We start from the raw sequence: 26,329 nt of genomic DNA, 5'->3' as shown, positions 1-26,329 counted from the left end.
ACACTTTACTTTAGCCTGACCATCTCGGGGGAAGAACACAGTCGTGACTTTTGGTGGCGTCCACCCCCTGGGGATGGAAAAAGAGGTGACTACCAGTAGCTGAATACTTAAATTGGGATCACCAAGGGAGGGAGTGGTTGCTCCCCCCACCACCACCTTGCAGGCTTCTCTGATGGACCTGGCTTGGTGACCAAATGAGGCCGGATGCTGGACTAGATAGGCCTTTGGCCTGATCCAGCAGGACTCTCCTCCTGTGCAGTGGTACTTTGCAGGGGCAAAACAGGCTGCAGCTGATAACACTGGGCCATAAGATACCAAATCAGGAGTGAGAGCCCAGAAACACTCCCTTAAGTTGGGGGTATGCATACCACTCGACTGGAGGAAAGAAAAACCCCTTTCAGTTTTGGTGAAGCTACTCACACCACGCATCTTTCTTTGTACAGAACTTGGTTTAATGTTTCTCCACCCCACGCTTCCAGTTTCTCTGCCCATGAGGCACGTGAGATCTGCGAGCAGAAGAGGCGCAAAAGCACGCCGGGTTGGGGATTGTCTTCATAAATGCACGGGATCACAGCAAGGAAGCAGGCAGCTAAGCTGGTGGGGAGGAATGCTGAGGGACCCGCCCTTTCCGGGGCAGCGCCTTCACTTTATGCGGAGGCCCTTCATCGCCCCCTCCAAGCTCTGAAAGGAGAATACAAGTTATTGGCAAGAGGAAGGCAGACAGCCAGAACTGAGCTAGGCAGAACAATCCATCCTATCAGCCAGGGCAGTCCTCCGGGGATGCACAGTTAAGGAGACTTGTTCGTCTGGGTGGCAGAAGGGAGAAAAGTGCTCTCACCCAATGAAAACCCGTATCTGCACCCCATCAAAATAGACAGAACTAGTTAGATAGTGTGCCATGCAGTTCTGAGGATGTTTACTCCCACTGCGTTCCGTAGGGCTTCTTCACAGGTAAGATCACTGGACTGCAGGCTTGCATAACTTAAATATCTAAGGCGCAAAAAGAATTGGCACGTTGATGTGTGTAAAACTTAAATGTTCTGGAAAATTTGAGTTCAGAAGCAAAGTTTGGGCATCCAGACACTTACATTCTGAAGATACTGTTGACTGTGTGAGAAATCTGTTCTCTGCTCCCTATGGGAGGCATACGGGTTGTTAGTTTCACCTGTTCCCCGTATTGCTCACCTTGATGTCCCAGACACTCATCCCTCCGTCCATGCCTGTGGTGCAGAACTTGGAACAGTTGCCTTTCCCACCGGCAATCACAGATATTTGGCTATGAGAGCGGGGAAAGACATTGATTAGAGAATAGTAGCTAGACTGGATACAGAAAGTTCAGGTCATATGGTGATGCTTTGGGCTAAGAGCAGGGCCTTTTCGGTAGTGGCACGCTTCCCGATGAAACCATTCCCAAATAGGCAAATCTGTGAAGCTGCCTTGGACCAAGTTGGACCATTATTCTTTCAGCTTACAATACTGTGTACTATGACTGGCAGCAGATCTCCAGGGCATGCATTTATTTAATTTTATTTATTTATTAAATTTCTATACCACCTGATACGTACATTTCCCATCCCATCCCAATAATTTTTAAAAGCAGATGCTGGGGGTTGAATCTGGGGCCTTCTGTAAGCAGACCGTGCAACCTATTATTGACCCGCTACAGAAAAAGATGTGGAGCATATAACACTGACACACCTGCAGCTGCCTTCTGCCGAGTCAGATTGTTAGTCCACCTAGCTCAGTATTGTCTACTCGGACTGGCGGCAGCAGCAGCAGCATAGGTTAGGGTTGAGGGATATGTTAAATCCACCAACCAGCCTCCCCTTCCTGGGTGGTTTCATGACTGGGTTGTTGCAGCAAGGACGTAGCACCACAGGACTCGCTGAATGGTACTTTTCCTCTAAGAAGAGGAATCAAAGACTGAGAATAACTGGCAGTTTTTTGCTGATGGTTGTATCAATTGACATCTGCCTTGTTTGCCATGGTTTCAGATGGAGGCCCCCTCCACTACAACTCCCATCACCCACAGCAGCCAGAGGCTATTGGAACTGGATGATGGGTGCTGTAGTCCAGCAACATCAGGGCACCCAAGGTTGGGAACCCGGGGTTTGGGGGTGGTTAAGGAAGGGCAAACTGACCAGCACAAATGCAAGGCTCGGAGAACAGGTGCCAGAAATGAGGAGCTCGGCTTTGAAATTGCCTTCCCTGTGTTCAAGTCGGCATGTCTCTGAGCCCCAAGAAAGGCCTTGCCCCCCAGCAGCTCAGGTTCTGCAAGACCTAGCCTCTTTGATTTGCCGGGCAGCTGATCCAAGGGGCTTGCCTGATACTGTTCTTGTGAAGCGTGTCCAGGGTGGAGCTGTTGGTGTCCGAGCTGGCCTTCTTGTCCAGGTTCTGGAAGCGCTCGCGGGCAGAGAGGCCACGCTGGGAGCTCTGCTTCGGGATGTCCAGTTTGGCTCCAAAGCTCAGCGTGCCCTCCTGCTCGTCGTAGGTGAACAGCATCGGGTAGCAGTCGTGGCCCTGGGGAGACACACGCCAAGGACACTCCGCTCACTGAGGTTTCAACAGTGCTTGTCCGGTTTTCCTTTGCCGTTTTAGATCAGATTGCCGGCCTCTACCTTGTCCTAGATCAGGGGCTCCCAACCTGTGGTGGTCCTCCAGATGTTGCTGAACTACAACTCCCATCATCCCCAGCCACAGTACATTGTAGCTGGGGATAATTGAGTAACCGCTGGAGTACGACAGGTTGGGAAGCCCGGGCCTAGACCAGCCATTCGAAGAGAGAATCTCTTCTCAAATGAAATCGGCCATCGGCAGTCTTTCAAAGAATTTTTAACATCTCTCTCTGATCATTTGGGAGCATCTCTTAATTGATCAAAATGTTTTTCATTGGCTACCACAGCAGATCCCAGCCTTGGGTGGCCTACAAAGCCCATCATTCCTGGCCTCTGGCAGAAGGCCAGACCTGATGGGAGTTGTAGTCCAACATCATCGGTTGGAAACCTCTGGGCTGGATTAACTAATTTTAACGAGCTAAAGGTTGCAGCTCTAATTTTTAGACACATGTCCACCACCCCACAACAGGCTCCTTTCCCATATGTAGAAGTTTCTAGTTTCTTTTTTTGTTGTCGTTCTTATTAATAGCAAAGCATTCAAGCACACAATCCTCCACCTTCTCTTGGAAGTGGCACAGCCCAGGGAGGACCGTACCACATGAGATGCCTGCACATTTGAATTGTCCGTGAATCTTCACTGTGTTATTAGGCCATTGGACACGGCTAGTGGACAACTTACTGCGGCCACCAGGCTGTTCTCTGTGATGAAGGTCACGGCCAGGAGGGGCAATGTCTCCGTGGACAGGGAAGCCGCACTGAAATGGAGAAGAAGGCAAGAATGGTGAGAGCTGTTTTACCACCCTCATTGGAGCTGGACCAAGTGCAAAATCTGGCTAGTATCTTGACCAATTCCCCGGTACGCTTTCTTTTAAAAATCTGAAGCTGAAAACGTTACACACGGATCGGTCGCTGCCATCAAAAGAAAAGAAGAACACCACGCACAAACATCAGTGGGAAGTTATCTGCGAGATGACAAGGCTTGAAACATGCACGCTTGTGTCTCCAGATCTGTTCAAGGGAACCTAGGAAGCTGCTGCTTACTGAGCCCGGCCATTGCTCCGCCAAGCCTGCTATTACCTGCTCTGACTGGCAGCAGCTCCCCAGGCAGGAGTTTTCAAGGCAGATGCTCTCCCACAAAGCTACAGCCCCATCCCATGCCAGTGGGAATGGTAGAAATCATCATCCCCAACACTCCACTTACGCGGGCTTCTTGTTGGCGTCAGCGAGGCAGATGGTGCTGTCGTGTCCCACCCAGGCCACGCGGTTGCCACTCTCGGAGAAGCAGATGCTGTGCACCCAGCCACAGCTGTGGCTCGACTCGAACATGAGCTCCCCAAACGGCATCTTGGAGCCCCAGGGGGTGGGCGAGGGCCGCTCCTCCACCTCTTTGATGTAGGCAGAGAAAATCCTGGGGAGAAAGCAGAGCGTGCATGCGGTCACTCCGCGGAGAAGAGTCCATAGGGACGTCGGAGGCTGCCTTTAAACCCAGCCAGGCCGTCGGCACATCTGGCTCAGTATCATCTGCACAGGCGGGCAGCAGCACTCCAAGATGCTCCTGGAGACACTGGCAGGGGTTGAACCTGGGGCCATCATGCGGGTCCTACGGTGGTCTAGTGGCAGGACCTGCTGAAACCAACGACAGGGAGTGCCCACTGAAATGCATTGACTCCTTCCGCATGGCCGTGGAATGTATTGAATTTCATTTGGAAATTCTATGCATGCCTATGGCCATTTGGACGGAACCACTGCATTCCCTCAATTCTACATGATCAGCTTAGTGGACTACAAACTGAAGAAGCTGCATCTTGACCGAGTCAGGCCATTAGTTAGCTCAGCATTTTAGTCTACCGCACTGACTGGCAGCAGCTTCTCCAAGGTTTCAGGCAGGAGTCTCTCCCAGCCCTGTCTGGAGATGCCAGGGAGTGAATCTAGGACCTAGATGCTCTTCCACTGAGCTATGGCCCCACCTCCAAGGGGAACAGCTTGCAGCCCTCACATGTAGTCTCCCATCCAAATGCAAACCAAGGCAGACCCTGCTTCGCAAAAGGGACCATTCCTGCTCGCTGCCACAAGGCCAGCTCTCCTCCAAGATGCAAAATCCAGCATTCCACAGATGAAAACAGGGACCGTCCTGGATCCGTATTCTCACACCAGCATCATCCGCACAAGTGCCTCTCTCCCCCTTAAATACTGCTGAAGGTTTGTCTCCATCTGCTGGGTGAATTTACCGTCTGGTTGTCTGCCCTGCTGTGGTTTCCAGAGGAGGCATTTTTGCCGAGTTTAAACGCAGGGATATTTATTCAATCACACAAAAGAGCTGATGGCAAATGCGTCCAGCCAAGATTTACTATCCGGAAAGGAAAGGACCGGAAAACAGAAAGTAGTTTCAGAGTCCCATATCAGATTAAGAGGACTGTCCTAATGGCACAGCGGGGAAATGACCTGCCTAGCGAGCCAGAGATTGTGGGTTCAAATCTCCGCTGGTCTGTTTCCCAGACTAGAGGAAACACCTCTATCGGGCAGCAGGGATCTAGGAAGATGCTGAAAGGCGTCATCTCCTGCTGTGCGGGAGGAGGCCATGGTAAAACCCCTCCTGTACTCTACCAAAGAAAAACCAACTCAGGCACACTTTACCTTTTATCTCGGGAACTAAGAACATACTGTATTTACCTGAATACAAGATGACTCTGAGTTTAAGACACTTTTAAAAATACAGGTTATACCTGTATTTACCCAGAAGGAAGGAGGCCTCTGAATTTAAAACAACCCTCCAATTACTAATGTCAGGGAACTTGGAAAAAACCTAGACTCGGAATCAGGTAAGTACAGGATAAAATTGTGTCGGACCAACCATTGGTCCAGAAATGACTGAGACCATTGACTGATTGTGGCTTTCGCAGCCCTAAGAAGTCCTTTCTCCAACCCCACAACCCAGGGTCCTTTTAACTGATGATGCCAGGAGTCGAACCCGGGACCTTTGGCGTGCAAAGCAGGTACTCCACCACTGAGCTGGGGCCCCATCCCCAAGGGCCCCATTATTAGGCTCTGTTTCAGCAGAAGGCAAAGGCTTTATGGACGAGGAGGGGTCTGAGGAGCGAGTCTAGCCTTTATGTATTTATTTATATTTATACCCCGCTCTTCCTCCAAGGAACTTAGAGCAGTGTACACAGTTATGTTAATCCTCACCACAACCCTGTGAGGCAGGTTAGGCCGAGAGCAAAGTGACTGGCCCAGAGTCACCCAATGAGTTTCATGGCTGAACGGGGATTTGAACTTGGGACTTCCCAGTCCTAGCCCAACACTCTAACCCAGGGCTGCTCAACTTTGGCCCTCCTGTTAGTCTAGAATTCCCATAATCCCTGGCTATTAGCCACTGTGTCTGGGGATTATGGGAGGAGTAGTTCAAAAACAGCTGGCGGTGGGACTAAGTTGAGCAGGCCTGCTCTAACCACTGCATCGCACTGACATGTCTACTCCGGCATGGTCTAGAGCAGGTCTGCTCGAACTAGGACTCCAGACGCTTTTGGACTACAACTCCCATAATCCCCAGCCACAGTGGCCAATAACCAGGGATTATGGGAGTTGTGGGCCAAAGTTGAGCAGCCCTGGTCTAAAGGCATGCAACGCAGCGGGCTTGCCGAAGCTAAGCAGGACTGCGTCTGGTCAGTGTCCGAATGGGAGACCACCTGGGAAGCCGATGCATGCCACCTTGAGGATGGAAGAAAGATGGGAGGCCAGTATAAAACCAGACAATGCTCACCTGCATTTGAAATCGCAGGATCCGGCTGCCAGGAGGACATTGTTGGGATGCCAGTCCAGGCTCAGGATGGTCGACCGAATGGGCTTCTTGATGTGTTTGCAAACCCACCTGGAGAGACGGCAAATAGGAGAGAGCTGAGGCAGAACAGAAACAGGTCCTATCACTGCAAGGAAACCTCTCTCAGATCCCGCAGGCACATGACCCCTCACATGAACCCAAAAGGGCTGGCTCTCTCTCTCTCTCTCTCTCTCTCTCACACACACACACACACACACACACACCCCTCCCAGGCCCTACACGCTCAATCTTTGGTGTGGGTTAGAAGCCCTGCCACAAGCACATGTGAATATAGCTGGGAAGGTTAAAGAGGGGTTAATGGATCTGCATTAAGCGGTTTTGAGTGTGCCCCACACAGTTCCCTCCCTAAAGGGGCACCTGCATATCCAACCTCTGCCAGTGGCTAATATTTAGGAGCATAAGACACTGCCTTCTACGGAGTCAGACCCTTGGTCCTTCTCGGTTGAACTGTTGCCAGGGACACCTCTGGGGGTTATCCTTTCCCACTAGCTCCAAGGCAGGACAGATTCGATTGGTTGTAGAAATTTCAGCCACGCCTCCTTGGTGCTAGGAGGATAACCCCTCCCAGTTCTTTCTGTCCTCAGCAAGCTCCATGGCAGCGTTTTTCTAGCTCTCTCTATTTTCTGCTGATATTACTTCTCTAACTACAGTATTCTGTTCTCCAAATCCTTTTTTTTTTCTGTCCCTGATCTTTATTACTTGCTATTATCTGAAAAGAAAAGAAAAGAAAGAAAACCGCCCTTCTTTCGTCTGTTTCTCTCCCCCCCACACTTCTCCCCCCCCTCATCTCCTCTTTCCTCTCCGTTGCTTGGAGCCAGTCAGAGAGGGACAGAGCAATTTCTCCAACAAGGGGAAGAGTTTGAATGTTTTCGGCCTGGGAGGCTTCAGGGCCGTTTGTAGGCCCCATTGGCGCAGGCTGCTGCAGGCCCTGCATAGCAAGGCCGCTTTTCCGACCTCCCGAAAACCTCCTGAAAAATTCGCCAGCAGTGAGTTGACAGTCCGTGATCGGCCGTCTCTCATCTATGGGCCACGGAGTCCCCCCTGGAAGGGTGTAATTTTACCGCGTCGGTGATGGCCGCTCTCGAGCCGCCCATCCCGATTGTCGAAGGGGCCGCATCGAGTATCCCGCCTTCGGGCTGCGAGACTCGCTCTACTGCGGCCCAGCGCGCCACGCTGCTGCAGGCAGCTTGAAGTGGCTGTGAAGAGCGCTTTGGGAGGCTCCCTATTGCCAACGCCCCACCAACCTCAGAAGAGATTAGGCGGATTGGCGAGCTGGCTAGCAACCTGACCGGCAGGGCAGCGAGGCCATCACAGGCATCTTCTGTTCCTAAGATGGCGACAGTTGCGAAGGATCCCTCCATTTTACCTGAAGGAGCCGGTAATGTAAAAGGGAGACAGTCTCTCAAAGGGCGGGAAAAGCCTAAGACTGTGACTATGTTGTTTGGCCAGCAGGGGGAGTCTGCTGCAGAGACGGGGCCTAAAGCATCCTCCAGTTCTAACTCTGCTGTTTTACCTAAGTCTGTGCTGCCACCTGAGTAGCTGGCATGGTTTCGCAATGCAATCATTGGCACCATCTACCAGGTTAGGCCCCCTAAGAGGAGTGAGAGATCCACAAAGGGGAGAAGGCATAAATCACCCAGTGTGAGCTCCTCACCTAGCGAGTTTGTCAGTCCTTCTCCCAAGAAGGCCAAAAGCAAGCTTAAGCATAGTTCTCTGGGCAAGTTGTCTGGCAAGGTGGCACGGGACCATTCCTCTGATGCTTCTGATCAGACTCTGGGGGCCCTAGGGGTTTACTTGCACCTCCCCCCCCCCAAAAAAAAGTCATTGCAGACTCAGAGAGGCCTAATCTGCCTTCTGACCCTGAAGACCCAATTAAGGCAGGAGGAGGTTTTGATCCGGACCCAATGGTCTGGAGGGGAGGACACTGGTGATGCCTCAGTGTCACAGCACCTCTTTGTGGCAGAGGACTTCAGCCCACTGATGTTCAGAATTATTAAAACAATGGGACTGAGGCTGGGCAGAGTTTTGACTCTTGTGCCAAAGGGGACTTGGTCTTTCCTAGAGCACACCCCAAGGACAGGCTGATGCCCATGCCAGAGTTGTTTGTGGATGTAGTCAAACAGGAATGGTTGACACCAGCTTCCAGCTGCAAGGCTGTGTGCATGGCTAACAAACTTTATTCTTTTCAGCAAACCACTACAGATATGTTGAGGACACCAAATGCGGATGCCCCGATTTCGCAATTGGTGTCGGATTCCTTGGCATCTCGAGAGGGTGAGTTTTCTCTAAAAGACATAGCTGACCAGAAGGTCTAGCTGTCATTTAATCGTGTCATGAGAACGTGTGCCTGGTGGTCCGTGCAACAGCGGCAGCATCCAGGGCAGCCCGTGACTCCTTATTATTGGTGGTCAATCTTCTGAGTGATCCTCCAGGGGACCCAGTTAAGATGTGACAGCAACTATTCAAGATCCAGAAGGCGCAGGCCCTTATAGCCGATGCCACTCTTGATACGATTAGATTCTCAGCGCAAGAGGCGGTTTCATCATTTGTTGGCAGACGCCACTTGTGGCTCAAAATTGGACAGGTTGGTTCTACCTCTAGGCTAAACCTTGCTACCGTCTCTTACGACAGCAAGAAGCTTTTTGGTGAGTCTGCCCTACAAGACATTCTTGTAGAATCGTCTGATAAGTGAAAGACAATGCCTTCAACCAATAAAAAGACTGATAAACAGCCTTTTAAAAGGCCCTTCCAATACAATCGGTCCTTTCATAGCTTCCGGCCCTTCAGGGGCCAGGACAGAGATACAAAATTCCAGAGGGGATCTTGGAATCCTCAGAGAGCACCCTTTAGAGGGTTTGGTACCTACAAACAGCAAGCTGCTCAGTCAAAGCAGCAAAAGCCACTACAATGAATTGAAGCATTTCAGGTTTGGAGGGCATTTGTCTCACCTCGCCCCAGCCTGGGAAGATTAACCTCAGACAACTGGGTTCTGCAGCTGATCCATCACAGCTACAGGATAGAGTTTCACTCCTCTCCCCCTGCTGCTTTATCCCCACTCTAAGGTCAAAAGCATTCTCAAAGCATTTGCCGATAGTCTAGGCAATCCAACTCCTCCTGGACATCAGGGCAGTGGAGCCAGTGCCTCTGGCACAGGAGGGAGAGGGAGTTAAAACAAAACAAACAAACCAAAACAGCAAAACAAAACACCTCTATCCTATTTACCGTCCCAAAAAGGGACGGTTCAAGGAGAGCTGTTTTAGACTTAAATTTTTTTGAACAGATGGGTCCACAGAACTCATTTCCAGATGGAAACTCTAAGAGCAGTTTCAGAGGCACTCTTTCATCTGGATGTGCTCGCGTCCATAGATATAAGGGAGGCCTGCCTGCATCTTCCTATACACCCGGAAAGCAGGCAGTACCTTCGGTTTAGATATGCTGGAAGGCATTTTCAATACAGCAGCCCCTCATGTCTCCACAAAGTTGTTGGCACCACTGGTGGCGCAACTCTGTCAGAAAGGGATAGTCAATTGTTGCTGCAGGCGAGATCTCTCCCAGAGGCAGAACAGGACTTGGTTCTTAACTATCGCAACACTCGAACCATGGTTTCATCATAAATGGAGAAAAGAGTCAATTGACGCCATGCCACAGGCTGCACCATTTGTGGGTAATCATAGTTACCTTAGTGGACCGCCTCTTGCTTCCACCAGACAGGTTACAGACTATCCAGACAGAGGTTCACCTGGTCCTAGTGAATCCAAGAGTTCCTCTGGCTTCCTTGTCAAGACTGCTGAGCTTGATGGTGGCCGCACCAGACTCAGTTCCGTGGGCTTGAATTCATCTGCACGACCTCCAGTGGTTTCTCCTACCCCACCAGAAGGCAATCGTAAGGAAGTGTAGACTGCTTATAAAGTTGCCACCAGACCTGCGTCACTCTCTCCGCTGGTGGATCAACTCCAACAACCTGAATTGGGAAAAGACCTTCTTGGACCCACAGATGTTCATCAGAACAACAGACCCAAGTTGACAGGGGCTGGGGAGCCCACTGCCTCAACCAGTTGGCGCAGCAGCTATGGAACACGGAGGAGCGTTCTCACAACATAAATTGGAGGGAACTCCATGCAATTTGCCTAGCGCTACTAGCATTCCAGGAGATCATCCAAGGCACTGAAGTATTTGTAAAGACCGACAATACGACGGCAAAGGCATATGTAAACAAGCAATGGGGGTCCAGGTCATCTCACCAGGAGGCTGTCCTTCTGCTGTCTTGGGCAGAGAGCAACCTTCCTTCCCTGATGGCACACCACATCAAGGGAGAGCTGAACCTGTTTGCAGACTGGTTAAGCTGGGCTGACATCCAACTGGGGGAATGGGCTCTAAATCCATCAGTTTTAACCCAGATAACAGGGAAGATGGGCATGCCCGAGGTAGACCTCTTCATGACTCCGAAGAATGCACAATCCCCAGCGTTTATGCCTAGATTTCCATGCAGGGAGGCGATGGCAGTGGATGCCCTATCCAGTCTATGGCCAGACGCTTTCCTTTATACGTATCCTCTGACACCTCTGTTGGCCAGAGTCCTGCAATGGATGTGTCTTCGAGCAAGAGTACTCTTAGTGGCACCATTCTGGCCCAGGAGACCCTGGTTTCCAGAGCTCCTCCATCTGGCGGTGGAGCCACCTTGGGAGTTGCCTCAGACCCCGGACCTGCTCCATCAGGGTCCAGTTTTACACCCGGATCCATGTTGGTTTCGGCTCATCGTTTGGAAACTGAGTGCCGAGTCCTGAGCCAACATGGCTACTCGGAGGGAGTTCTCAGCACTATGCTGGCGTCGTAAAGTCCATCGACAGAGAGAATTTATCAATATACATTGGGAGCACTCCTTCGCTGGATGTCTCGCAACTCCGTTCCGAAGGGCACGGCTAAGTTATATCATCTCCTGCTCTTCTTACAAGAAGGGTTCAAGAAGGGACTATGTCCGAATACCCTGCAACGGCAGGCATTGCCGTTGATGGAGTTGCTCTCAGTAGAAAAGACAAAATGTCTCAGTCACATCCTCACCAGCGTAGTTTCTTTGAGGTGCCTCGCTGATGTCACCTCCAACAGTGCATACGTTACCCTCTTGGGAACTACATACTGTCCTCAAGGCATTGCAAGCTCACTCCTTGGAGCCTTTGGCAGCTATTCTGATCAGGATCTTACAGTTTAAATTGGCCTTTTTGGTGGCCATCACTTCAGCAAGGCTCTTCTCGGTGCTGCAGGTGCTGTCTGTAAAACAAGTCACATTGTATATTTCAGAAAGAGGCCATCAGGCTCATTCCAGACCCCTTCATGAGGCCAAAGGTGGTGTCCCCCTTCCACCCATCGCAAGATGGGTTCCTACCTTCATTTTGCCCCAATTTTCCATCAGTCTCAAGATGTTTTCCTCCCTTCTTTTTGCCCGCGCCCGGTCCACGAGAAGGAAAAACTCTGGCATAACCTGGATGTCCGGCGCTGCCTCAAGAAATATATCGCCCGCACCGCCTCATTCAGAAATACGGACCAAATGTTCGTCTCCTTCCACCCGAGATCAATGGGCTCGCCCGTATCAGCACCTACTATCGCACGATGGATAAGGGCGTGTATCTCGCTGGCGTATGAGACACTTCGCTTACCCCAGCCTTCAGGCATCTCGGCGCACTCTACCAGGGCGGCCGCCACCTCAGCCGCCTTTTCAACTAATGCCCCAATCCAGGACATTTGCAGAGCCGCCACTTGGGCCAATCCCTCTACGTTTACTAAGCACTACAAGATCGAATCCTACGCCGATATTCAGGCGTCCTTTGGAAGAAGGGTGCTTCAGCAGGTTCTCCCTCGGGAGTAGGCCGGAGCGCACCCGCCCTCTGCGTTGGACAAGCTGTGGTATGTCCCAGAGGTGTCCCTGGCAACAGTTCAACCGAGAACGGAGCATTGGTGTTCACTTACCGTGAAGGCTCCTTCTGGTTGATGTTGCCAGGGACACCTCGACCCACCCAGTTTGGCGCTCCTGGCCTCCTCCCGTGGAGAGTCCCTTCTCAGGCCTCCCTCCGGGGTTCGCAGGGTATACCGATCCGCTCTTTGCCTCTAGCCCAAGAACCCTGTGTGCTGCTCCAGTCTGGTTGTTTTTCACATGTTTATTTATTGTCCAGTCCGTCTTTGGTGTGTACCAGTATTTCTCTCGGACAGCAAGAACTGGGAGGGGTTATCCTCCTAGCACCAAGGAGGCGTGGCTGAAATTTCTACAACCAATCGAATCTGTCCTGCCTTGGAGCTAGTGGGAAAGGATAACCCAGAGGTGTCCCTGGCAACATCAACCAGAAGGAGCCTTCACGGTAAGTGAACACCAATGCTCCGATCTAGCTCAGTATTGTCTTCACAGACTGGCAGCAGCTTCAACAAGGTTGCAGGCAGGAGTCTTTCCCATCTCTACCCAGAGATGCTTCCAAGGGCTGAACCTGGGACCTTCGACATGCAAAGCAGATGCTGTTCCACTGAGCTGTGGCCCCCTCCCCTAAGGGGAATATCTTACAGTGCTCACATGTAGTCTCCCATCCAAATGCAAACCAAGACAGACTCTGCTCAGCACAGGGGGCAATCCATGCCCATTACCACCAGATACGAAAGTTTGGTTGTGGTCTGCTGAGCTCTTCCCCTAAGGTTTTCCACATTGGGTGGGGTGGGGAAGAACACTGGAGGTGTCTCTTTGCATGCCTGGACGCTCCCCAGTGGCAAAAGCTTTCTGCAGGTGGAAAGCTAGGGTATCAGGGACAATGGTCCTTGCCACCCATTTCACTGACATGCTAACTTTCTACACCCAGGGACTTTTTGATTGCCAGAGCCACCCCCAAGCCTGCAAACCCAACCCTACAGCTTGGCGGGGGTGGTGGTGGCTTGCATTTGCCGGGGGGGGGGGGCTCACCAGTCATTCTCTTGCTCAAAGTAGCAGATAGAGATGAGTCTGGAGCCGCTGCCGACAGCAAACTTGTTCTCTTTCGGGGACCACTTCACACAGCGGGCAGCACGGTTGATCCGCAGGATGACCAGCGTCGGCTTCCAGACGTTGCCCTTCAGGGTCCACACGTAAGCATTGCGGTCCGTCCCACAAGTCACGATGCGGTTGCTGTCAGGGGCCCAGTCGATGCCTGTGGAGGGTGCAGAGATCAGGCTGGGACGGGCTGCCGTCAGAGACCAACGCCTTTCCAAGGGCCAGTTGAAATCAGACCTCAACACGCTCGGGTTTTGCCCCAGGGGGGAACACAGGAAGCTGCCATATCCTGAGTCAGACCCTTGGTCTATCTAGCTCAGTATTGTCTTCATAGACTGGCAGCGGCTTCTCCAAGGTTGCAGGCTGGAGTCTCTCTCAGCCCTATCTTGGAGATGCTGCCAGGGAGGGAACTTGGATCCTTCTCCTCTTCCCAGAGCGGCTCCGTCCCATGAGGGGAATACCTTACAGTGCTCACCCACCAAGTCTCCCATTCATATGCAACCAGGGCAGACCCTGCTTAGCTAAGGGGACAAGTCCTGCTTGCTCCCACCAGACCAGCTCTCCTCTCCAGACCAGGGAAGCTTCCACTGGCAGGTGAATGCCGGAAGCACGGTCTTATCCGTGGTGGCACCTGTTCTGCGGAACCCTCCCCAGGAAGATACACCAGGCCCCAGCTCTCTGATCTTTCCGATGTGTGGTGAACTGGACCGGTGTCCTGGCCTCTTTGCTCAGCACGTCTTAAGTCAAGGGGTTTTCAACCGCAGGTCCCCAGGCTGAAGGCGGTTGTGTCTGGGGATGCTGGGAGTCGTAGTCAACATCACCTGAAATTCCCCATCACAGGGAACACTGCTGGGTTGGAAACCTCTGGCGTAAAGAGCCAGACTCCCAGCCTCAAAGGAAAACAAGAGAGGAGAACCTTTCTCCATGAAGGGGCCAGTAGAGGGCGCCCTAGTTCATCATATGTTCCTGAACACTTGGAACTCAAAGTGCAAACCGCTGTGGACCCTGCTTAGCAAATGGGACGGACCATTCATGATGCTCCCTTAGCCTGGGATTGTCAAACTGTGGTCCCTTCCTCTACAGGAGAGTTCACACAATATCGCCTTTCGTTCACGGCTCCCCTGTCTTTTGCCCTGTACTTAAATCATCAAAGGTATTAATGGACAAAACACAGGCTTTGTTGACAGCAGCACAGCTGGGCATAGCTTCACGCGAGGACGGTCAGCATGGGTTTAAAGCCCTCCAAGCGGGTGGCCATCACCCCGTCCCATGGCAGAGAGTTCCACAGATTAATGGTGCACTGTGGGGAAGAGAGGCAGATCTTGTTTTGTGGGGCGCATGCCTAGATTCAACAGGCCACGCCCCTTGCCTTCAGGTTTTTAAGGAACTGCTGAAGACCCATCACTTTAGAGAGGAGCCCCAATATTGTATCTGCAGCTTCTGTCTGGTGGGTTTTAATTTTTAGAACTCGTCATTTTAACATTTGGTTTTAACTCCTTAATTGGCAGTTTAAAACTGGGTCTAACTTTTTAATATGTAACTTAATTTTGGTTTTAACAGAAGCTTGTTTTTTAGATAAGTTTCCATTGATTTTTATCAAATTCAGAGTGTTTTTATTTTACTGGTTTGGGGAGCTGCCCCGAGCAGTCATGTGCTGGAGGAATATAAATGTTTTAAACAACAGACGAGGCAGAAAGAGCAAAGGGGGGCAGTCTTCCAGGTATGCAACACACACAATATCTACTGCGGGCTGAAAGACATTCCTGCAATTCCACAAGCAGCTGGAATAGGAAAAGCAAAAACTAGGGAGTGCAAAACGGTTTCCAGGAAGGATAGCCCTTGTGATCTCTTGAACAGCAGGAGTCACAGCTTTCTGGATTCAAAAGATGGGGACCTCCCGGAGGCCTCAGAGTTGGGAAGCTATTAAGGCCAGGAGACACAGAGACTTGACCCACAGGGTATAATCTTCCAGATGACTCAGGGCCAACAGGTGATCGAGGAATCTAAAGTTATGGACGTTGTGGAGGGAGTGGAGAGAGAGCAGTTCTTCTTCCGCTCTCACAACACTAGGACCAGGGGATTGAAAACTGATGGCCAGGAGGTTTAGGGCCGACAAAAGGAAGCACTTTTCCCGCACAGGGCATCGTTAATCTATGGAACTCTCTGCCACTGGATGTGGTGATGGCCACCAGCTTGGAGGGCTTTAAACAGACAAATTTAAAACAGACAAAGGAGCACGGGCCCATTACTGGCTACTAGTCGGAGGGCTATAGGCCACCTCCAGCCTCAAAGGCAGGATGCCTCTGAGTACCAGTTGCAGGGGAGCAACAGCAGGAGAGAGGGAAAGCCCTCACTCCCTGCCAGTGGGCTTCTCAGGGGCATCTGGTGGGCCACTGTGGGAAACGGGGTTAGGGCCTTGGGCCTGATCCAGCAGGGCTGTTCTTATCTTCTTGAAGCTCTCCTGTGAAGCCTCAATGGGTGCGTTAATCCACCCTTCAAGCATTCCCCTCACCTGTCACCTGCCCGTTGTGCTCCTTCAGCTCATGGGCTTTGTTCCACTTGCTCCCGTCCTTCTTGTAGATGTGAACTTCATGGTTGTTGGGACAGATGGCAAGTTCTGCAGAAAGAGAAGGTGGGAAAGGCATCAATCAAGTGGGCCCGGTTAGGATGCAAAACAAAAGGATAAGGCTGTCGCTCCGAGCATCTGCTTTGCATGGAGAAGGTCCCAAGTTCCCTCCCCGGCAGCATCTCCAGGTAAGGCTGAGTGAGACTCCTGCCTGAAAATTTAGAGAGCTGCTGCCAGTCAGTGCAGACAATACTCAGCCAGAGGGACCAAGGGTCTGACTCAGTAGACAGCAGCTTCCTACATTCCCATGCACAGCCCTTGCCACATCTAAATTATTTCCAGGTCCTCTGATAGCCACTGCGTAGTGGGATTTCCTTGGCACCCCAGGAGGGGGATGTGAAATCTTAATAAAAAGAGAGGCAAGCCATTGAAATAAGCCAGCACAGTGTAGGGGTTAAAGTGTTGGACTCGGACCAGGGAGACCCGGGTTCATATCTCCATTCAGCCCTGAAACTCCCTGAAACAACCCCACCCCCCCTCTCTCGCTCGCAATCTAACCCATCTTCACAGGGAGAAAAATAACCATGTACAACCACCTAATGGCGCAGTGGGAAGCCCCAGGGCTCTGTGGGCGCCACGAGTTGACACCGACTCGACGGCACAACTTTACCTTCCCTTTACAGCATCCTGAGTTTCTCAGAGGACGAGCAGGATAGAAATGCATAAATAAATACATAGGGATTTGTGTGTATATGATGTGCAGCAGGGCATGGTGGGAAGGGAGAAATGCATCTGCAGTCGTCCCTATCAGTGTCCCCTCCAACAGGGACTCCCAGATGCTGTTGACTACAACTCCCAGCATCCCCAGCTGCAATAGCCTTTGCTCGAGGATTATGGGAGTTGTAATCAACAACATCTGGGAAATCCCTGTTAGAGGGAACAAGATCACGTCCAGGGGATTGACAGCCTGGTGAACATGTGAACTGAGCCCAGGCAATGAATCACACGACGCACGTGTGAATGTACTATCACAGATCTAACACCAGCAGGACAGAGAGAACAGAGGAGAGCTGGCCCTGTGGCAGCAAGCTTGACTTGTCCCCTCTGCTAAGCAGGGCCCAGCCTGGTTTGCATTTGAATGGGAGACTCCACGTGCGAGCACTGCCAAATATTCTGCTTAGGGGATGGGGCCGCTCTGGGAAAAGCACTTGCATACTTGCATGCAGAAGGTTCCAAGTTCCTTCCCTGGCAGCAGCATCTCCAAGAGAGGGCTGAGAGAGATTCCTGCCTGCAACCTTGGAGAAGCCGCTGCCAGTCTGTGAAGACAATACTGAGCTAGATGGGCCAAGGGTCTGACTCAGCATATCAGTCTTGACTTCTTAGGTTGATAGATTCTAAACCTTTAATGGCCCCCCAAGTGGCGGGGGGGGGAAGTAGAAAGTCTGGACGCATGTCATAACTCTAAGACCCAGGAATGCTGAGGTCTTAGGGTTATGCTGAGGACGCCCCCTCCAGCCTCCCTCTCTGCAGTTCTGACCCCTGAAAGCAAGAACGCTCTTCATAGCTGGCAGCCATGATGCGGGTCCTCTCTCAGCAGCTCTTTTAAACCTCCACCACTCTGGTGGGAGTCTTGCTGGCCGTGATCTGACCCACAAACCATGTCCATATTCTCTCTCTCCCTCCCTCCCTCTCTTGGGCATCTATTCATGCTGTGAACAACTTGCTGTTCCCTTGAAGCCACCCCCCCCACCATTCCCAGGCGGCCTTGCTCCAAGAAAGGGGTCTCCATTCACGCAGCAAATCTCTCCCCAGTGAAGGCAGAGGGGGAACCCAAGTTCCACAGACCGATGGGAGCTGTAGTCCAACCAGAGCTGGAGGGCCCCCAAGTTGGACATCGGAATTTCCAGTGTTCACTCTCGGGCGGCGGGGAGGAGAGGATATTTCCGCATCAAAAGACACCAAACCCTGAACCCGGAAAGGAAGGACTCACGGGTTCGGTCTTTATTCCAGGCGTGGCAGCCGATCGGCTCGAGCAGGAAGCTGTGATAAGCCATGACAGGTTCTCCGCCTGCAACGGAAAGAAGAGGCAGTGGAGGGAATGCACTCTGCAGATGCTCAGATGTCCGCTGTTACATTGCTACTACTTGGTTTCCCCCAGTACCAATGCCTGGCATGGGAAATCCAGAATGGAACTCTGGGTCAGATTAAGCTATGGGTACAAGTTTGGCAAACAGAGAATGTTTTTTTTGCATTGCATTCCTATGTTTGTCTGCTCAATGGCACTTTAAGAGTTTGAGACATTGGCAAGGAAATATTTTTCTTCCTCCCATCTAACTCAGTATTGTCAACCCAGACTGGCAGCAGCCTCTCCAGGGTTGCAGGTGGGAGTCTCTCCTAGCCCTACCTAGAGATGTCAAGGTGAATATATATATTCACACACACACACACACACACACACACACACACACACACACACTTAAGGTCTCTTACAACTTTTAAAAAGGCAGTCAAGACGCATTTTTTCACCCAGGCTTTTAATTAGATATTGTTTTAATTGTGTTTTAAATTTTAATGGTTGAAATGTTTTAATCTTTTTATTGGTTGTTTTCATTGTTTTGTTGTAAACCGCCCAGAGAACTTGTGTTTGGGGCGGTATAAAAATGTGTTAAGTAAAATAAATAAATACACACACACAATATTTATATACTACTTAAAGTATGTTATATAAATATTTATATAAAAATAAAGGATACCAAATCCCAACAATAACAACTTTGAAAGGAAGGAAAAAACCATTCCTGAAGCATTGTTTATGAATCAGATTAATCCAATCATGAAAGAGGGAAATTGAAACAGATGTCATTAGCCAAACAGTTGTTATAAAATTGCCAATGGACCACTAAGTGCAAAACTAAGGATATTTGGATGGCATTATAATGTGTGAATCTGCCTACCTAAGCGGCATACCACAAGCAAAATTCTATAAAAGTTTTCTGGCCTACACTTGCCTGAATTTACTAATCGTTGATGGGTTAATTTCCCCTTTTAAAAATATGTTCCAAGCTTTTCACTAAGACTGAGGCTTCATCAGTTAGAAACAATGTTTAAGAGACGGTCTTCTGATAGCTGGGAATGTCCCCGAGTTTCTGAATGAGATACCCACCACAGCCTGGAGAAATTACCACCCCTCCAGATAAGGAAAGGGGATACAGAGACAGGAAGAGACACATCTTTGGAATTCACTTTCACCCAAGTTTGGCCAGGACAAACTTTGCAGTCGCTACAAAATAAATAGCAAGCTCTCTTATCCCTGGAAGGCAAGCGAACATTTAAGCAGCCAATCTCCAGCGGATCTTTACATCCCCAGCAGCCAATGTTGAAAGGAGCCAAGATCTCTTAATGAAATCTGTTGAATTGTTCTTCAAGAAAACTCCGCTGGTGCTAACATTTAAAAACAATGCAGAGGACAGTGGAGAGTCCTTCCTTCTGTGGGGAGGACCAAAATTCCTTGAAAGAGCCTCGGGACTTCGACCAGCAATGCCTCCAAAGGATACAAGTTTATTTTTTGTCCTCCACCCAGGCCATTCGGCTCCAAGCTGCTATTGAAAGGAAACGAGGCCGCTCTGATAACCTTTCAAAACAGGAAGCTAGTTCAGAAAAGAGAAAAGAAAGCCGCATGAAGGGCCGTCTCATTAGTTGGCAACTTTTCTGAAGCAACCGATGCTCTAGGATCAGAATTTAAAGGACAGGATGAACCCGAGAGCAGGGATCCTGTCCCTTGAACAGTTGCACGCAAGAGGGAATTTTAGCAGGTGCAGCTTCTCTTGCGACCGGAGAAAGGTGGCATCCGCCAAAACCCCCTAGCTTGCGCAGCTCTTAAGAAGGGGGTACGAACCACATGCTTTATCCCAATGTGTTCAGTCCGTTAGGGGATGCTTCCTGTAAGGAAGTACTGCATTTTTGATGCAGATGTTATTATTATTATTTTTACATTTATATCCTGCTCTTCCTCCAAGGAGCTCTTCCTCCAACTCATACTTGAGTTTCTCTTTCACAACAACCCTGTGAAGTAGGTTAGGCTGAGAGAGAAGTGACTGGCCCAGAGTCACCCAGCTAGTTTTATGGCTGAATGGGAATTTGAACTCGGGTCTCCCCGGTCCTAGTCCAGCACTCTAACCACTACATCATGCTGGCTCTCTGTTGCAGCTGATTTGGGGGATTATTCTTCTAGGATGTCTGGGGAACAGAGATATGAAAAGAGGTAAATTGTCTCCCTCTCCTTCCTGTAACACTCGTATTCGGGGGTCACCCAGTGAAACTGAGAGGCAGACAGGACATCAGGAAATACTTGTTCACTTCCACAAGAGAGTGGTGTGAGGATGGTCCCCGGCTTTGAAAGGGGCCGTATTCATGAAGGCAGGTCTTATGGTAGCAAGCATGACTTGTCCTCTTAGCTAAGCAGGGTCTGCCCTGGTTGCATATGAATGGGAGACTTGATGTGTGAGCACTGTGAGATATTCCCCCCTTTAGGGGATGGAGCCGCTCTGGGAAGAGCAGAAGGTTTCAAGTTCCCTCTCTGGCTTCTCCAAGATAGGGCTGAGAGAGATTCCTGCCTGCGACCTTGGAGAAGCTGCTGCCAGTCGGTGAAGACAATACTGAGCTAGGTGGATCAAGGGTCTGACTCAGTCAATGGCAGCTCTGGGACAGAGAGATTTAGCAGCATTAGGGCTGCCAACTGTCCCTCATTATGCAGGATGTCCCTCATTTCAAGGATGAAATGTTGGTCCCTATAGGGACAGCATTTGTCCCTCCTTTATGCAATAGCATATAATTCAATTACATATACGTCAATGATACACACAGCCTCTTGGTTACCACTGCATACACCTCCCAGCCATTCTGGGAGGTCCCTCATTCTGGCAATGAAGTGTTGGCCATGCTAAGCAGCTTAGCCGTAATGTCTAAATGGAACTTCCATGTTGAAAGGCAGTATGCCTCTGAATACCCATCGCTAGGGAGCAACTGTGGGAGAGAGCTATTCATTTCATGTCCCCTTTGTGGAATTCCCAGAGAGACCTAAACTGCAGAAAATTGGACGTCGGGCTAGGCAGACGTTTGCACTGCTCCAACAGGTCTCCCCTCTCGCTCTGCAAGAACCAAAAGGTGAAGACACTGGACACACCGGGTGTGTCTAATTTGCAAGAAGAAAGGATGGATGGTGCCGTAGTTCAGTGGAAGGGTGTCTGCTTGGCAGGCAGAAGGTCCCAGGTTCAATCCCTGGCAGCATCTCCAAGTAAAGCTGGGAAATGCTCCTGCCTGGAAATGCTCCAGCCACTGCCAGTCTGTGCAGACAATAGATGGACCAAGGGCCTCGCTCAGTACAAGGCAGACAGCCACGCATTGGTAGCCATCTTTCAGGCCGGTCTGCCATGATAACCGATTTCTCACTGAGGCAAACGGCTCTGCTCACAGGCGCCAGCAGGAAAACCATTGCTCTATCCCAGGGGTTCCCAGCTCTGCCCCACCCCTGGCCCCCACAGCTGTCGGGACTACAAATCCCATCATCCACTACTGCGATCATGTTCGGGGGTGATGGGGGTTGTAGTCCAACAACATCCAAAGGTTGGGCACCCCTGCTGCCCCCTATTATGCCACCCGAATCAGAACAGGCTCCTCCCTCCCAGTGCATATATTACTCGAGAAAGAGGAAGGAAGAAGGGAAATATTGCGGCTTCTCTGAACGCGAGGCCAAAATACCATATAAGGCTAGAGACAAACAGGCAGAGAGTGTCAAAGGTGGGACAGTAGCGGAGCTTTGCAAGCCGTGCGCAGACTCGATAGTGGACTACAACTCCCATCATCCCTGACCACTGGGCTGGGGGAGATGGGAGTGGTAATCCAACCACAGCTTGGAGGGCTAACGTTGCAGGCAGTCCTGAGCTAGACGGACCAAGGGGTCTGACTCCGTATAAGGCCGCTGGCTATGAATTTAAGGGAGCCGACACTTCATAAATTTTGTACACTGCCTAGAGATGTACAGATCAGGTGATACAGAAATATGATGGATAGATAGAGCCTCTAAGCCCAGTTAGCAAGGACGACAACAAAATACGACAAATCTTTATATACCACTTTTCAATCAAAGTTCTCGAAGCAGTTTACATAGATATAAATCAATCAATAAAATGGCTCCCTGCCCCAAAGGGCTCACGATCCAAAAAGAAACATAAGATAGATGGCAGCAACAGTCACTGGAGGAATGCTGTGCTGGGGATGGATACGGCCAGTTGCTCTCCTCCTGCTAAATAAAGAGAACCACCTCTTTAAAAAGGTGCCCCTTTGCTCAGTTATCAGGGGACCGATCCGTTAGCCTTTATGATGCTACAAGCCTCTTTGATACACAGCTCAGACAAGCCCCTCCCTTGACTTTCCAGCACTTGTTTACCAAACCAGAGAGAGTGCAAGTATTTTTGTACACCGAGGAAGCCGCCTCTGCCAAAATTTCAGCTTGGCTGCTGCACACAAACCTAACGTCAGAAACGGAGCCTGCCCCAGATCCACAGAGACACAGACATGCTGACAGTAAGCCACACAAATGACCCACACGGAGCGAAAGCAAGACGGAGGGAAACCTCCGTGTCTGGGGGCCCTGCAGCGATGAAGGCAGAGTTCTCGACGTAAGATCTCCGTGGAAAAGCAAGAAGGAAGTGGTGGCATTTGGGGGAAAGAAAGAGAGAGAGAGAAAGAAGGAAAGAAAGAAAGAAAGGGAGAAAATTATTTCTGTTCACTCTGAACCCGGCACAGTTCTTATCATGCTGTCACTCTGGCAAAACTAAAGTACATGCACAGCCAAGTTGGAATGAGGGTGGAGGAAATCTGGACATGGGCCAACAACTCCACAGAACTAGAAGAAACTTTGTCAGGAGCAAAGAAGCAGCCCTCTCCTGCCTGCAGGCGTCTCAGCCGCCACTCACCTTGAAGCCGGCCAGGGGAGAAAGGAACCAGCGGCGCTTGTCCTCTGCTGCCTGGAGAAGGAGGCCCTGGCTAGCTCACGGACTCTGAGCAGTCGACGTGAGCAGCCGTGCAGTCGAGCTGGCGTGAGAGGAAGCGCATAAGTCAGCGCGGCACACTCTTTCCCCTTCTCCCTCCGACTTCCCTTTTCGCCTCTGAAAAATGTAACCACTTCCTTGTGTGGGCGTTGGGGGACTGGAGAGAGAGAGAGAAAGAGAGGCCTGTTCAGTCCCAGACAGCGAACCAGTCATCTTGCCCGAGGACCCAGCTGTGAGGCTGAGCTGTTTGCGTGCGAGAGAGTGCGCGCCAAGCCTTGGTTTTCCAGGCCTCTCCCTGAAAGGGCTGCGCTGGAAAAGCCTGCCTGGGAGGCTCCAGCGACAGAACCAGTTGACAGAAAACTCATTTTTGCTTGAGCACAAGCCTTTCCCAAGCTTTGCCCCCCCAGATGTCCTTGGACTATAATCCCCATCATGTCCAGTCACAATTATGGGAATGGTCCGAATATGATGAATACTTACATACTGCTTTACAACCAAAGCCCCCAAAGCAGTTTACATAGGTATAAATCAATAAATAAAATGGCTCCCTGTCCCCAAAGGGGTTGCAGTCTAAAAAAGAAACATAAAACAGACACCAGCAACAGCCACTGGAGGGATGCTGTGCTGAGGACGGATTGGGCCAGTTGCTCTCCCCCTGCTAAATATAAGAGAATCACCACTTTTAAAAAGGTACCTCTTTGCCCAGTTAAAGCCACCTAATGGCAAAGCGGAGAAATGACTTGACTAGCAAGCCAGAGGTTGCCGGTTCGAATCCCTGCTGGAATGTTTCCCAGGCTATGGGAGACACCTATATCGGGCAGCAGCGATATAGGGAAGATGCTGAAAGGCATCACCTCATACTGTGCGGGAGGAGGCAATGGTCAACCCCTTCTGTATTCTACCAAAGAGCTCTGTGGTCACCAGGAGTCGACACCCACTTGACGGCACACTTTACCTTTTGCCCAGTTAGCAGGGACAAAGATGCCTAGTCCATCACCATCCGAGTACCCACCTGGGGTTAGCAAAGCAACATCCAAGAGGGAGAAGCGACAGAGGTTTAGTTGGAAGTGCAAGCCCACCCAGCATATTTACTCAGAAGTAAGTCATACTGAGTTAAATGGGACTTCCTCTCAAAAGGTGCACCTACGTAATTTTGGAGCCTGGACCTAAAGGCCTTTAGAAGACACACACCTGCAAACTAAGCAACATCACGGTCTGCTGGGCGACCACACCACCTGTGACATACTAAAGAGGATTTGGGTGCCCTCAGGGGCTGCGGAGGCCCTGGGCTCCGGCCCCAAAGTCCAGGGGTAAGAGCGCCTCTGCTTACTCTCAGGAAGGGTGTGGAGGGCTTTGCAGTCTCTGGAGCAACCTGGGAGGGTTCGCTGCCGGATTCAAACCAGCTGCAGCCACTTTCACTTGAAACCAAAAGGTCAAAGCTGCAACCTCCCCTCCCACCCTGGCCTGGAGGAACCCATTTAAAGAAAAAGTCTGGCGCAGAGAGAGGGGTGGGGGCTGGAGGGCAGAACAGAACAATAAATAAATACTTGTATTTTGTACTGTTTTCATGCTAGTGTTCTAATTTAATTTATTTAAAGATCAGATTTGTTTATACATATTTTTAGCTCAATATTTTAATGTGTCTTTTTAATAATTTTATTGTGAGCCGCCTTGGGATTTTCTTAATGAAAGGCAGGGTATAAATTTAACAATCTAACAATAAAAACAGAAGGCACACAGCCCTCCCCTGGGATCTGGGAAAGTGCCTGGAGCCCCCTCCTCCTGCTGTAGGAAGGTTCAAGAAAGCCCTGCACAGATTCCTTACAACATTCTAGCCCCAAATACCTGGAATCGGCTCTTGGAAAAGGCTGGGGGTCACCGTGGGGGGACAGCAGCTGCAGCCCTCTTGAATGTTCAGAGTGGCAAGGATTGATTTGGGTGGGAACCAATAAATCCAGGGTGGCATCAAGCAGCCAATATGTGCTTCTGTACAAGAGATGGAGTGCACTCACACTTCAAAAGAATCCTTTACAGGGATTCTGTAAAGGGCAGTTTGGAACCACAGAGTGGTATATGATATTTGTTTGTGTGTGTGCTGATGGAGCTCATACCTGTGCATTCTGGTGATTAGAAATGGATCTGCTGATGTTCTCTTTCCTCTGGCAAATGTCAAAAGGCCTGGACCCTGATAGATGCACCATGTTCCGCTCTGGACTCCTTGGAGGCAGAGCGTGATATACATGTTAAAATATATATGCATACACATAAAAACTTACATGTTGCCATTCGAGAGAGTCCAGAGCAGAACATGGTTATGTTCCGCACAACAACCCTGTGAGGTAAATTAGGCTGAGAGATACATGACTGGCCCAGAGTCACCCAGTGAGTTTCATAGCTGAGTGGGGATTTGAATTCGTAGTTGTAGTCCAACACTCTAACCACTACACCATGCTGTGCATACACACTCGTTACCATTTTCATTGGTGTGATTATCTGAAATATTCTGCTGCATCAAAACTCTAAAGCAAAGTCTGATTGTTGTTAAATGTGGAACAAACAATGATGGGTGCCAATTACGTTTGTCAGTTTCAAGTTATTCAGAGACAATTGTGGGTTCTTTTTTCGTGGAGGGGTACCCACACATTTGTCCGTGTGTGTGTAAACCCATGACGCGAGTTACCCTTCTCATAACTGCAACACGAGAGAGAAAACGTGTATAAACACACACACACTCAATCACAATCTCTATGCGGGTCCCAGAGCTGAAGGTTTGTGACAAAAGGGATACACCGGTTTTAAAAGCCTGGTGCTTGGAGGGAAGTTCACGCAGCTGAATCTCAGGGAGGATGCCAATTTCCCAGCAGCCACAAACACCATGCCAGAGTTTGTCCCTCTGCAAGCACACTCACCTCTTTGCCCAAGGAAGCCGCTTAGCAAGGATCTGCTGGTCCTGGGCCCACCGGGGCTCACTTCCTCCTTCGGCCTGGCCCTGAAATCCTCCCTGCCCTGCTCCGCGACAGTTATGCAATCTCACAGCCGGAAGCCGCGATGGCTGAACTGGAGGCCGCTCCTCTGTTGATCCATCCCTTGGGCTGCTTGACTCGGGCAGGGATTGGCACGCCAGGCGGCAAGGGAAAGCGACCGGCGGTGGGCAAACTGCTTGGGTGCCTCACAGCCTTGCCACTCCCGAGGAATAAACTTCATAGCAGCGCCTGGTTGCAATTTAGCCGGGAGCTCTGCTGGCCTGTTTCTCATACTATA

The 26,329-nt window shown here is 50.5% G+C and overlaps 1 protein-coding gene and 1 long non-coding RNA gene across 3 annotated transcripts; both read right to left on the bottom strand.

The window, feature by feature from the left end:
* Positions 1-430: 430 nt before the first annotated feature.
* ARPC1B (actin related protein 2/3 complex subunit 1B) lies at positions 431-26,100 on the bottom strand. 2 transcript variants are annotated; one of them, XM_053276413.1, is made up of 11 exons: positions 25,978-26,100; positions 22,994-23,225; positions 18,010-18,087; positions 15,966-16,070; positions 13,388-13,610; positions 6,376-6,483; positions 3,817-4,023; positions 3,295-3,370; positions 2,324-2,520; positions 1,186-1,276; positions 431-681 (listed from the first exon to the last, which is right to left on the bottom strand). In XM_053276413.1, exons 3-11 carry the CDS (start codon positions 18,071-18,073, stop codon positions 643-645), a joined length of 1,110 nt encoding a protein of 369 aa, XP_053132388.1. In that variant the 5' UTR covers positions 18,074-18,087; positions 22,994-23,225; positions 25,978-26,100; the 3' UTR covers positions 431-642. The 2 variants fall into 2 exon arrangements, with proteins under 2 accessions (XP_053132388.1, XP_053132389.1); XM_053276414.1 differs by lacking the exon at positions 25,978-26,100 and having other exon boundaries at positions 22,994-23,252.
* Positions 9,374-12,763, bottom strand: LOC128336550 (uncharacterized). Its single transcript, XR_008312001.1, has 2 exons — positions 11,834-12,763; positions 9,374-11,718 (listed from the first exon to the last, which is right to left on the bottom strand). It is a non-coding gene; the product is annotated as an uncharacterized LOC128336550 (long non-coding RNA).
* Positions 26,101-26,329: the final 229 nt, after the last annotated feature.

This window comes from Hemicordylus capensis, chromosome 13 (assembly GCF_027244095.1).
Source record: "Hemicordylus capensis ecotype Gifberg chromosome 13, rHemCap1.1.pri, whole genome shotgun sequence".
In the NCBI taxonomy this organism is placed as follows: Eukaryota; Metazoa; Chordata; class Lepidosauria; order Squamata; family Cordylidae; genus Hemicordylus; species Hemicordylus capensis.
Note: the sequence above shows the minus strand (reverse complement) of the source record. Positions and strands in the feature narration are given on the sequence as shown.

Coding starts and splice junctions, on each gene's coding strand:
- ARPC1B (XM_053276413.1), bottom strand. CDS start 18,073: ATGGCTTATCACAGCTTCCTGCTCGAGCCGATCGGCTGCCACGCCTGG. Junction 13,611..15,965: donor GCACAACGGGCAGGTGACAG/GTGAGGGGAATG, acceptor CACCCTCCACAG/GCATCGACTGGGCCCCTGAC. Junction 4,024..6,375: donor TCCTGCGATTTCAAATGCAG/GTGAGCATTGTC, acceptor CTTTCTCCCCAG/GATTTTCTCTGCCTACATCA.